Source organism: Megalops cyprinoides, chromosome 14 (assembly GCF_013368585.1).
Source record: "Megalops cyprinoides isolate fMegCyp1 chromosome 14, fMegCyp1.pri, whole genome shotgun sequence".
Taxonomy (NCBI): domain Eukaryota; kingdom Metazoa; phylum Chordata; class Actinopteri; order Elopiformes; family Megalopidae; genus Megalops; species Megalops cyprinoides.
Genome location: NC_050596.1, coordinates 31,080,070 through 31,092,548, shown reverse-complemented (window position 1 = coordinate 31,092,548; position 12,479 = coordinate 31,080,070). Strand labels below are relative to the sequence as shown.

The window sequence follows — 12,479 nt, the reverse complement described above, 5'->3', positions numbered from 1 at the left end:
GCACGTAAAAACATACATTTACATGACATTACCAAACACAGGGACGGCACATGGCAAACAAGATAGCACAAAGAGGGTGACAGTGTGCATGGCACTTATTTGAGGCAAATATAATTCCTTTTTTTGTACTGGTACTTATTAGACTGAGTAAATATATGAAATATAGACCTAATTAAATCAATGACAAAAAACCCAGACCTATGGATTCAGTCAAAACCCTCAAGTCATCTTGAATATATTTGCAGTTACTGTCATTCTTCCCACAAATTAGGCAAGATGTCATAGATTCAAAATGTGTTGAGTGCAGGTGACAACTACATACGTGGAATAAAATGGTTGATGCAGCTGACTTCACGCTGCATTCAACAATGCAAATGCTGTCAAATGTGATGTCTTTTAACAGGGGTAGTTGAGCAAATTAAGCATCTTAATTTGAACAGCATTCTACAGTAGCAGAAAAACACTGCAGGATGGATAGCTTCAGTATGTGGCTTATGGGCTATCAATAACAAAATACTGTTAAGTGGCGTATTGTCACTGTTTGATGGGTTAATATGACACATTAAGCTTGGTATATAATACAGGAAGTGGAGGGGCTTTTCACTGAATAATCTGCAAAATCACTGATCACTCTTTATTTCCCTTTTTCTCAGTTGTGCTGGGTTATCATACAAGCAAATTTACAAAAAAGTGTAACCAATGTGTAGAATCAAAACAGATTGAAATTCATTTAACTTTCTTTTTATACATATTTTTTGGGTGATTATGTCTTTTTTGTGTTTATGGCAAAATGTTTTTAATGGTGTGACAAAACTGCTTCCTCACTGGAACAACACTTTGCATCTTAACATTCAACACAGTTCCAAACCCATCAGTTTTTTTTTTTAAAGGAGTAGGTATGTTTACGCACTTGGGCATGATCCATGGCATCAATCATTTGCTTAAAAATATTTGGTGATGTCAATCTACAAAGTTTTGTTCACAGTTAAATAGCTCTTTCCTTTAAGGTGACTTGAAAGTTTTGATTTAATCCAGGGATAAGTGTGTGTACCATTTATCAGTGCAAATTAATCTTTATCATAATTTTTGTGTGTATTTTGTGCAATACTAAGCATAGCTGAACCAAACTCTTAAATACACATACACAAGACAAGAAAGTCAGAAGAAGTCAAGAAGATAATCAAGAGTGTCAGCATAATGACAGCACTGCCTTCAGTTGACATGTTGGAAGGGTGTTCTACCTTTCTCTGGAGCAGCCTCCTTTGGAACAGTAGGCACTGGCTCTGGTTTTTTAGTTGGCTCTACTTTTGGTGGTTCTGGTTTCTTTGCAACCTCAGGCACTTGAAAGAACATTGTTTAATGAACGATTCTGATCGCAGTGCGAGCAAAAATTAATAAAAGAAATTGAAGAAGACTTGCTTCTGTATCGGAAGCCAAACACATACACACATTCACTTACAGACACACCACTTTGTCAAAGACATACAAAACAGGATTCAGTGATACACAAAGAGAATTGACGTCCCTCTTGGAGAGACATAAAACTCTACCTTTCTCTGGAGCAGCCTCCTTTGGAACAGTAGGCACTGGCTCTGGTTTTTTAGTTGGCTCTACTTTTGGTGGTTCTGGTTTCTTTGCCACCTCAGGCACTTGAAAGAACATTTTGTGATGATTGATTTAGATCACGACAGTGAACACAAACACACAAGAAACTCAAGAAGAATTGCTTCTATATCAGAAGCCAGACAAATACATGAACATTCATTCACAAACACATTATCACTTTGACAAAGATGTACAAAAGAGGAAAATTCAGTGATACATAAGAGAATTGGCGTCCCTCTTGGAGAGACATAAAACTCTACCTTTCTCTGGAGCAGCCTCCTTTGGAACAGTAGGCACTGGCTCTGGTTTTTTAGCTGGCTCTGGTTTTTTAGTTGGTGCTGGTTTGGGTGGTTCTGGTTTCTTTGCCAACTCAGGCACTTGAAAGAACATTTTTAATGAAGGATTTAGATCACAAAAGTGAGCACAAATAAAATAAAAGAAACTGAAGACTTGCTTCTGCATTGAAAGCCAGACAAACACATACACACATTTATTTATGAACACATATCACTTTGACAAATACGTACAAAAGAGGATTCAGTGGTACATAAAAGAACTGGCATCCCTCTTAGAGAGATATAAAACTCTACCTTTCTCTGGAGCAGCCTCCTTTGGAGCAGTAAGCACTGGCTCTGGTTTTTTAGTTGGTGCTGGTTTGGGTGGTTCTGGTTTCTTTGCCACCTCAGGCACTTGAAAGAACATTGTTTAATGAACGGTTTTGATTGCAGTACGAACACAAATTAATAAAAGAAATTGAAGAATTGCTTCTGTGTCAGAAGCCAAACACATACACACATTCACTTACAGACACATATCACTTTGGCAAAAACATACAAAACAGGATTCAGTGATACACAAAGAGAATTGACGTCCCTCTTAGAGAGACATAAAACTCTACCTTTCTCTGGAGCAGCCTCCTTTGGAACAGTAGGCACTGGCTCTGGTTTTTTAGTTGGTGCTGGTTTTGGTGGCTCTGGTTTCTTTGCCAACTCAGGCACTTGAAAGAATATTTTGTGATGAATCATTAAGATCACCGACGTGAACACAAAGACAATAAAAAAAACTGAAGACAACTTGCTTCTATATAAGAAGCCAGACAAACACATACACACATTTATTTATGAACACACCACTTTGACAAAGATGCACAAAAGAGGAAAATTTAGTGATACATAAGAGAATTACCATTCCTCTTGCAGAGACAGAACTGTACCTTTCTCTGGAGCAGCCTCCTTTGGAACAGTAGGCACTGGCTCTGGTTTTTTAGTTGGTGCTGGTTTTGGTGGTTCTGGTTTCTTTGCCACCTCCGGCACTTGAAAGAACATTTTTAATGAATGATTTTGATCACAGTGCGAGCAAAAATTAATAAAAGAAACTGAAGAAGACTTGCTTCTGTGTTGGAAGCCAAACACACACACATTCACTTTAAAACATACCACTTTGACAAAGACATACAAAATGGGATTCAGTGAACATAAAAGAACTGGCATCCCTCTTAGAGAGACATAAAACTCTACCTTTCTCTGGAGCAGCCTCCTTTGGAACAGTAGGCACTGGCTCTGGTTTTTTAGTTGGTGCTGGTTTGGGTGACTCTGGTTTCTTTGCCACCTCAGGCACTTGAAAGAATATTTTGTGATGTATCATTAAGATCACCAACGTGAACACAAAGACAATAAAAAAAATTGAAGACGACTTTCTACTATATAAGAAGCCAGGAAAACACATACACACATTCACTTACAGACACATATCACTTTGACAAAGACGTACAAAACAGGATTCAGTGATACACAAAGAGAATTGGCATCCCTCTTAGAGAAACATAAAACTCTACCTTTCTCTGGAGCAGCCTCCTTTGGAACAGTAGGCACTGGCTCTGGTTTTTTAGTTGGCTCTACTTTTGGTGGTTCTGGTTTCTTTGCCACCTCAGGCACTTGAAAGAACATTTTTTAATTAACAATTTTGATCACAGTGCGAGCAAAAATTAATAAAAGAAATTGAAGAAGACTTGCTTCTGTATCAGAAGCCAAACACATACACACATTCACTTACAGACACACCACTTTGTCAAAGACATACAAAACAGGATTCAGTGATACACAAAGAGAATTGGCATCCCTCTTAGAGAGACATAGAACTCTACCTTTCTCTGGAGCAGCCTCCTTTGGAGCAGTAGGCACTGGCTCTGGTTTTTTAGTTGGTGCTGGTTTGGGTGGTTCTGGTTTCTTTGCCACCTCAGGCACTTGAAAGAATATTTTTAATGAAGGATTTAGATCACAGAAATGAACACAAATACAATAAAACAAACTGAAGACGACGTGCTTTGTTATCAGAAGCCAGACAAACACATAAACACATTCATTCATGAACACATATCACTTTGACAAAGACATACAAAAGAGTAATATTCAGCGATTCATAAGAGAATTACCATCCCTCTCAGAGACATAAAACTCTACCTTTCTCTGGAGCAGCCTCCTTTGGAGCAGTAAGCACTGGCTCTGGTTTTTTAGGTGGTGCTGGTTTAGGTGGCTCTGGTTTCTTTGCCTCCTCCGGCACTTGAAAGAATATTTTGTGATGAATCATTAAGATCAGACATGAACACAAACACACGAGAAACAGAAGAAGACTTGCCTCTATATCAGAAGGCAGACAAACACATATACACATTCATTCACAAACACATATGACTTTAGACAAACATGTACAAAAAAAGAAACTTAAAGACTAGTACTCATTAAAATTAGCACAAGACAACAAGTTTAGCAATACCTTTGGATGGGAGTGTCTCAACTTTCTTTGGGGGTGCAGGCTTTGGTTCAGGTACAACCTTGGCAGGTGCCTCTTTAGGTTCAGGTGTTACATGAGGTTTGGGCTCAGGAGCCACATGAGGTATAAATTCAGGTTCTTCTTCAAGTAATAAAAATATATCACCATTAGAAGGTACTATGACTAGAGTAAATTGACAAGAAGCAAGACAAGAAAAAATGATCTGCAAACATCAAATGTCTGTCTGAATCACAAACAGTAACAAAGTGACATGACATTTAGAAACATTTTAAGAAGCATGGAAGCTACTGTACAAAGTCACACTCTACCGAGTGTAAAGCAAGTAGACAAATTTGTTACCGAATTTGTTAAAAGCAAATCATACAACAGACAAACCCACAGTTAATTGTATGGGAATATGATACCAGTGACTTGACAATGGAAACAATTACACAGTAATAAACAATAAAACATGATGAGTATACAAGGAAAGGTGATGTTTTTTAGGGCTCAACAGCTCATCAATTAATAAGAGAAGAAAATGCCGTAAGACAATTGGATTTAATGAAATAAGTGAACTAAGACGCTGTAATGGAAGGGTAACTTTCTTAGTACCTTTTACTGGAGCAACTTCTTTAATTTTGGGGGCAACCTCCTTGGGAACCACTTGTGGTGTTTCCTGCTTCATGGGAGTTTCTGGCACTTTAAAGAACATTTCAAATAAGGACAATAAACCAAAACGCACCATAAAGGGCGTAATACAAACAAAATACAAGTAACAAAAGGACTGAAACTGAATTTTGATCCACAAGACTGAAACAAAACATTCAACATGATTAGGACAACACTGATGCGTTCTGTAAATATATAGCTCTATATAAATATAGCTTGTTTTTATTGTCCTATAGCTGCTATGGCACAATGCACTGCTAATTTATAATGAGAAAATGAGACTGTCCAAATATGGGAGTTTTTTGCCTATTACGCAAGATTCCAGATATTACCTTTTTTCTATGGAAAGGTTTCAAATTGACCTGTTGTAAAATTACAATCCTTCTACCAATGAGTATTAATAAAATATGTTCAAAAATAGACCATATGGACATGACAATTTTTCAGATTAAATTACAAGATAATCTTCCACATCATTCATACATGATGAAATGATGATTTTTTTTGTATGCATGGTGACATAGCCCTACTCAGTAGGTGCTGTTGTGTTTTAGTAGCAGATACTTTTAAGACATTTAGACACACAGGACCTTACTGGCACATTAATCATGAACTAAAGCAGTCTGCCTTAAGAATTTAAATTATAGTTCTCTCTCTTTATGGAGAGTCACATATTTTCACATATTGTAGATATTGATTCCAGTATTTAATTTAATAAGTAACCATTTTCCAATATTAGGATACACAGTAAGTGAATTATGATTAAAAAGTAACTTATTTGGAGATAAAAAATAATTTGTTCAATTACAAAGTTAAGCCATTTGAGAATATCCTTGTTAGTACAAAAATAAATTTGTACATAGAGAAAAAAGAATCTAAAAGGCTTTATAATTTCAAAGCAGTTAGTGCAAGACTGCGGGAAAGTCAGTGATAGCACATAGGACTATTTGCCCTAAAGCTGCAAACAGCGGCGCCTGTAGCAATTGGCATAAAACTCTACCTTTCTCTGGAGCAGCCTCCTTTGGAACAGTAGGCACTGGCTCTGGTTTTTTAGCTGGCTCTGGTTTTTTAGGTGGTGCTGGTTTTGGTGGTTCTGGTTTCTCTGGTTCCTCAGGAACTTTAAAGGACATTTTTTCATGTACTATTTAGATCGTGGAAGTTTTATTAAGCAAACAGAGCAAATTAAGTTTAAGATTTTCCTCTATATAAGAAGCCAGTCAAACAGATATGTACACTCACAAACATAAATTATTTTTGACGAAGACATACACAGAAAAGAGCAAGTCAAACACAGATATGTACACTGACAAACAGATAAATTATGTTTGAAAAAAACATACAAAAAAGGAAAAGTGCCAGTAAAACACAGACGTGTACACTCATAAACACATAAATTACATTTGACTAAGACTTACAAGAAAGGAAAACAGTCAGACACAGACATGTACACTCACAAACAAAGATAAATTACGCTTGACTAAGACATACAAAAAGGGACATACATAAGACTCATACAAGACAACAGACACAACAATACCTTTGGATGGGGGTGCCTCAACTTTCTTTGGGGGTGCAGGCTTTGGTTCAGGTTCCACCTTGGCAGGTGCCTCTTTAGGTTCTGGTGTTACGTGGGGTTTGGGCTCAGGAGCCACGTGAGGTATAAGTACAGGTTCTTCTTCAGGTAATAAAAATACATAACCGTTATAATATGCTATGTCTAAATTCACTGGACAAGAGGTAAGACAGGTGCAAGAGCGAAAACGATCTGCAGTTATTTTCTACCTGCCACACAAACACTGACAGATAAGACAGATACATATTACACACATACTATTCATGTTTTCCATGGTCTATAAGCATTTTTAGAAATGGCTGTGACATACAGTAGGAATGACGTTGAACAGAACAAACAGGAAGAATATAATATAAGCCACGGTACACCATGTAGACATAATGGACACTTGACATGTATGAAAGGCAGGATGAATACGAAAACATACAGCATGAAAACATACAGTAGAAACACATAACACGAACACAGGGTTTATACCTTTTGGAGGAGTGACCTGATCTTTAGCAGGGGGAGGAGGAGTCGGAACTGGTGGAGGAACAATCTTCTTGGGCTCTTCATATTCTTTTAAGATATGTTTTAAAGAATTAGACAACATTTACACAAAAACATTGACTTAGATATGACAGGAGTACAAACTTGAGTGAAAAAGGAGTAAAACATTTGTTTAAAACATCTATTTCTGTGTCAAAATTTGAACTTGCACAATAGGAATCTACAAGACAATAACAAAGATACTGCCATTTAAACAACTGCAACAAAAATAAATAAATGTTAAGACTCTTTGAAGAACTTATTTAACAACACAAATAAAACACAAAGGGACTCACACAGACATTCAAAAGTATGAGTGACATCTATGTCGTTTTGTGACGTTAATGGCAAGTTCCATATGGAAGGGCAACAAACAACAAAAAAAGCTGGACACGCATTTATCACATGTAAGACTATACCTTGAGGTGCTGGACGTTCTTTACGTTCAGGCACAGTTACCGGTGTGATCGTTTCTTCCACAGGCTTCCTGGTTTCAGGTACTTAAAAATATCATAAATTCTACATAAATATCTGTTTACTTCTGTTACTAGCATCATAATTAAAACAAAAATATACAGTTGACATCTAAGGATATGTCACTTCCTAATATGAGAAAACAGCAAAGGGAAGAGTTACAATTAAGACAATATAACAAGGAAAGATTAAACATTAAATGAAATGGACTAAAATAAGGCAAACAGTAAAAAGATTGAACTGATATGCAGAGATTAATACCTCTGGTTGGTGCTGGTGCCTCAGGCACAGCTGGGATACTAGGCTCAGGTTCTGGTTTCTTGTAAGCTTCAGGAACTTAAAATACATTTGTCTTTTAGATAATCACCACAAAGCATAGGCACAGATATAAGTATGCAGCAATGTATAGCCATGTTTATGTGATCAATGGCAGCAAAGAAAACATGACATGGACGCAAACAGACAAAAAGACAAAGCCACACAGCAGCATGGTCTCAAGAACAAGAAGCATATACATAAAGAACTGAATGTTGGACAACATATCAGAGCGCTTTATTAGCTAACACACAGAGAAACCACAGGGACAAACTGCTTTTTCATCAAGGATAAGAGAAAAAAGCACACTGACAAAGCATTTGAGAACATGAACACACTGACAAAAAAAGAAGAAATGGTTTGCGTAGACACAAAGCCATAACTGCCACAAGCATTTTTGCTCTGTACCTTTGATTGGCACTTCCTCTCTCAAATCTACAGTTGTTCTTGGGACAGTTTCATCAACAGGTGCCCGTGGAGCTGGTAAGAAAATTAGAGTGAATTTAGAAATTAAGCATGCCCAAAGTTTATATACATATAGCATTGTGCTCTGTATACAAAGCAATTTCTGTGGAGGAGAAAAAGTGATATGTTAGAATTTTGTTATGGTTATGGGATACAACAAGTAATCCCAAATAAAAGCCCACATACACGAAAGATCAGCAAACGCATATTTAAGAAGGCAGAATGCAGTTTGACTACGCACAACTACATGAGAACACAGAACAGATATTTAGTTGAAGAAATAACAATACAGACATCAGATGAGGGTGATACCTTTAAGAAATGGAAAAAGCGTTAAAATGATTGTGTGGATAAAGAGTTAATATGACCATGTGGATGAAGACACGCGTTAACTGGGATAGAAACACAATTTCATTATACCTCGAGTTGCAGAGATTTCTTGTGTAACTCTTTCTTCTCGAACTGTCCAACTTTCAAACTCTAACAGAGGGCAACAGTTTTTGATAAGAATAACAAACAGATATCTAGAAATAACTAGAAAACATTACAGAGTGTATACTGCCAAAGTTGTCAGACTTTCCGACCTCACACACAGATGGTTGAGTGCCATTGTGGAAAGGATACAGTTATTTTGAACTCTTTTCTTTAATGATTTGGAAAATGGAAATGATGAATTTGACTATACATGATGTTTCCTAGGAATATCCAACTCGTAATGCTGGGGTGTACAGCACTTCATGATATTTCTATATCAGCCAAAATCTTTGTTTGCTTTAACTACAAATATGTTCACACTGTGCTACTGCTGATTATTATACTTATTATACTATTATATTGAAAAACAACAATCTATAACACAAGTCATTTTCTCCATACAAAGTAATCTCTTCATTTTCCATCTGCTTAAGATCAGACATGAGCAGGTGTTTTGAACCGTAGTACCATGGCGATGTCTTTTCATGCATCACTTTAAAGACAAGCGAACCCGAAAAATGAGCATTTTCATTGATGGCAAACGCCTGAGAAGCTAGAAAACCTCCTAGTGTAAACAGTTGTTAACTGCAGTATCTGTATTTTGGTTTTGTCACTAAACTTTTATACTTTTATGAGTATATGCCCAAACCAGAGGAAAATATTTGAGTACACGTTTAAAGCTTAAACATGAGAAAAATATAAATGCTGAATTTGCAGTTAGTGCACTGTATTTTAAATACTGGTATAAGGTAATTGGTTAAAATCACGCTAACTACTGTAATTAGTTCAACCAAACCATTTCAGTGGATGTTGTTAAAAAATTAAGATGGGTGGGAAAATGACTTGATTAACAGACACTTTTAAGCAGTCACTTTTACCTCTCATTTCTGTCTCCTCCTCGTAAAAAAAGTATTCTGAAGTCTTATCTTTTGAAACAAAAAATGTATGTGATTGTGACCATCATGTTCAGCAATTTAAAATGAATGTAATCAAATAAAAATTCAAGTTTGAATAAAATTACGTCTATCCAAACTACTGCTGATAACAAGTGCCATTCTTACCTCTGGAGGTAACTGCAGATGGCATATCAGGCACTTGTAAAGCTGAATCAGGGACATCTAGAGGATTTTCAATATACAGTCATTTAAATATGTTTGGATGTACAATGTACAAGTAACTTTATGTACTGTATGTAATTTGGTTTCAGACTTGTTTAGGTAAAACTGAATGGAGGACAGTATCAGTGTTGGTTATCACTGGGGGGAGGGGTTTAAAATCAGTAAACAAACTACTCACCATAAGGAGCCCTTCCTACATTAATGTCTGTGAAAGAAGTAGGTAATATAAGTCATGGGTGAATCAGCACTGCTAAACATATTACATACCATACTGGCTTTCTGATAATAGTACTGACCTTTGCCAGACAGATAAAGTTCAGCAGTGCTTTTAACTTCACCCCTGGGTTCCAATCGTGCAATCACTGAATACATGCCTAAAAATTATCAGTGAAGATGGTTCAGTTTTTGTGATACCTGTTACGTCCAAAATGTCAAAAACAATAGGTGTTGTCTGACTTTAATAAACACACCTTCATCCTCTGAGGTGACATTGTGGATGGTCATGAAGTGACTTCGGCCTTCACTTCTAAAGCTGTACTTTGGGCTCTCTTTGAGTTCCCACGTGTCTTTGTACCATGTAACGACTGCATTGTCGAAAGAAACTTCACATCCAAAGGTCGCAGACTGGCGCTCGCTCACCACAATGTTCTGGATGCGCTTCGTGAAATGGATTTGTTTGTCTAAAAACATAATGGGGATTATATTTGCATTTTCGCATGTCAACTGTCTGACGAGTTGCGAAGTCGAACCCTATTAACGTATTGCCACATCACCATCAAATCAAGTGATTTTTTGACTCTTGTTTCCCTTGATACAGTGGAATGCAGACTCATGTATATTTTATAGCAAAATAACATTAAATAAAATGTTTCAATTTAGAAATGCAGAAAAATAAAATCAAAAACACAAGATTTCAACACACTTAAAAAAAGAATATCACCAGACCAATTATAAATGCAAGATTACTAAACGTAAAAACAAATCTAAGTGAAATGGCAGAAAGAAAAGAGTCAAAAAAAGAATGATTTTGGAACATGCAAAAAGAATCACCACAACATTAGGTAAAAAAGTAAGATTACAAAATAAAAATAATCCAAAGTCTAAAAGGTTCGGATTTTCACAATAAAGATGAAAGATGTTAGTAAGGAAAGGCATAAGCGTGACATCTGTATGTTAGAGAGATTCACAGGTGATGAATCCTTCTAACTACAGATCAGCAGCAGATTCAAGGTCTTCATGAATTGCCCTTTGTCTTCAGTGGTCTTTAATTTGAATGCTTCAGCGCTATATTGATCATAGTTTGGCATACATGTGCCTGCACTAAAATCTCACTAATAGTAAACTTTTATATTTTTACATTAGGAAAAGCAAGCTGGCTAAAACAAACAAGCTTGACCTTCCTTACCAGGCTTTAGATACTCCTCCACTTCAGCTTCTGTGCAAAAAAGGAATAAAATAGAAGTGCGCTTTCATCTATGTCTCACAAAGAGGATACATACCTCAATGACTAAGTCATGTTAATAGAGTTGAAACAACACACAGCAGAATACTTACCAACTGTCAATTTGGCACTGGAAATGTGAGGGCCACATACAATGCGGTAATTTCCCTGGTCTCCAGGCTGACAGCGCTTGATTTTCAGTATGTGGCGGTCACCTACAACGCTGATTTCATACTTCTCATTGCTTTCCAGCTTCTGTGTTCCCTTGTACCAGGACAGACTGATTTCTGGGTAGTTGATCTTGATCTCACATTCAAACACAGCCTCTTTATTTGTGACTGTAGTTTGATCTGTGATGTCTTTCACCAGAGTGATAGGCTGCAATGAAACAATTGCAAATTGTCATGTCATGATATTTGTACAAGACCTTACATATAGTAAGACATTAAGATCAAGCTTTATTTAGTGGAAATTCATGTTTGGTCACCCTATGAATTCATTGTTTTACAGAGACTGTCAAGCCTCTTTTTGTAAGCAAAGTACATGGCAGGCTGAGAACAGATACATAAAGTGACACTGCAAATAATGTGAATACGTTTATTTATTTTAAAATATACGCAGTTAGCAAATTATAATTGTAATAGAATGTCTCTGATTTCTGGCAACAAAAAATGCAACAACGAACACACCTCTGTCTGTTCCATTCTCTTCTGCAAGTCGGATACAAGTCGGGCCAAGTCTTCGTCTGATTCCCTGCCTCCGTGTTCCACTTCCTACATTAGAAAAGATAAGCACTTCCTGACCCTTGTCACCGTAGGCGTCATTTATGCTGGGGACATGTCCCCACCACTTTTTGTCATGGCCCGTTTCGTTCTCACCACTTTAAAAAGGTGAGAACACGTCAAACATGTCGTTGTCCCCAGCACTTTTCAAAACAAACTGACGTCCATGCTTGTCACTTACTTGACAAATGTTTTCAACATATTTTGACCAGCCATTTTCACCATGCAAAAGGGTTGTGTGGTAACATTACGAGCAAAAA

At 36.8% G+C, this 12,479-nt stretch overlaps 1 protein-coding gene across 1 annotated transcript in view; it reads right to left on the bottom strand.

Annotated features, from left to right (window-relative positions):
• The window catches only part of ttn.1 (titin, tandem duplicate 1), a 166,335-nt gene that overhangs the window by 102,596 nt on the left and 51,260 nt on the right, over nucleotides 1-12,479 (bottom strand). Inside the window, 27 exon segments of the mRNA XM_036544927.1 lie at nucleotides 1,242-1,340; nucleotides 1,551-1,649; nucleotides 1,866-1,982; nucleotides 2,196-2,294; nucleotides 2,504-2,602; nucleotides 2,819-2,917; nucleotides 3,123-3,221; nucleotides 3,440-3,538; nucleotides 3,749-3,847; nucleotides 4,065-4,163; nucleotides 4,378-4,515; nucleotides 4,990-5,076; nucleotides 6,047-6,163; nucleotides 6,584-6,721; nucleotides 7,097-7,180; nucleotides 7,570-7,650; nucleotides 7,886-7,960; nucleotides 8,348-8,419; nucleotides 8,825-8,884; nucleotides 9,757-9,804; nucleotides 9,940-9,996; nucleotides 10,175-10,201; nucleotides 10,293-10,370; nucleotides 10,467-10,676; nucleotides 11,402-11,431; nucleotides 11,551-11,815; nucleotides 12,127-12,210. Of these exon segments, the coding sequence (XP_036400820.1) occupies nucleotides 1,242-1,340; nucleotides 1,551-1,649; nucleotides 1,866-1,982; nucleotides 2,196-2,294; nucleotides 2,504-2,602; nucleotides 2,819-2,917; nucleotides 3,123-3,221; nucleotides 3,440-3,538; nucleotides 3,749-3,847; nucleotides 4,065-4,163; nucleotides 4,378-4,515; nucleotides 4,990-5,076; nucleotides 6,047-6,163; nucleotides 6,584-6,721; nucleotides 7,097-7,180; nucleotides 7,570-7,650; nucleotides 7,886-7,960; nucleotides 8,348-8,419; nucleotides 8,825-8,884; nucleotides 9,757-9,804; nucleotides 9,940-9,996; nucleotides 10,175-10,201; nucleotides 10,293-10,370; nucleotides 10,467-10,676; nucleotides 11,402-11,431; nucleotides 11,551-11,815; nucleotides 12,127-12,210 (2,659 nt within the window).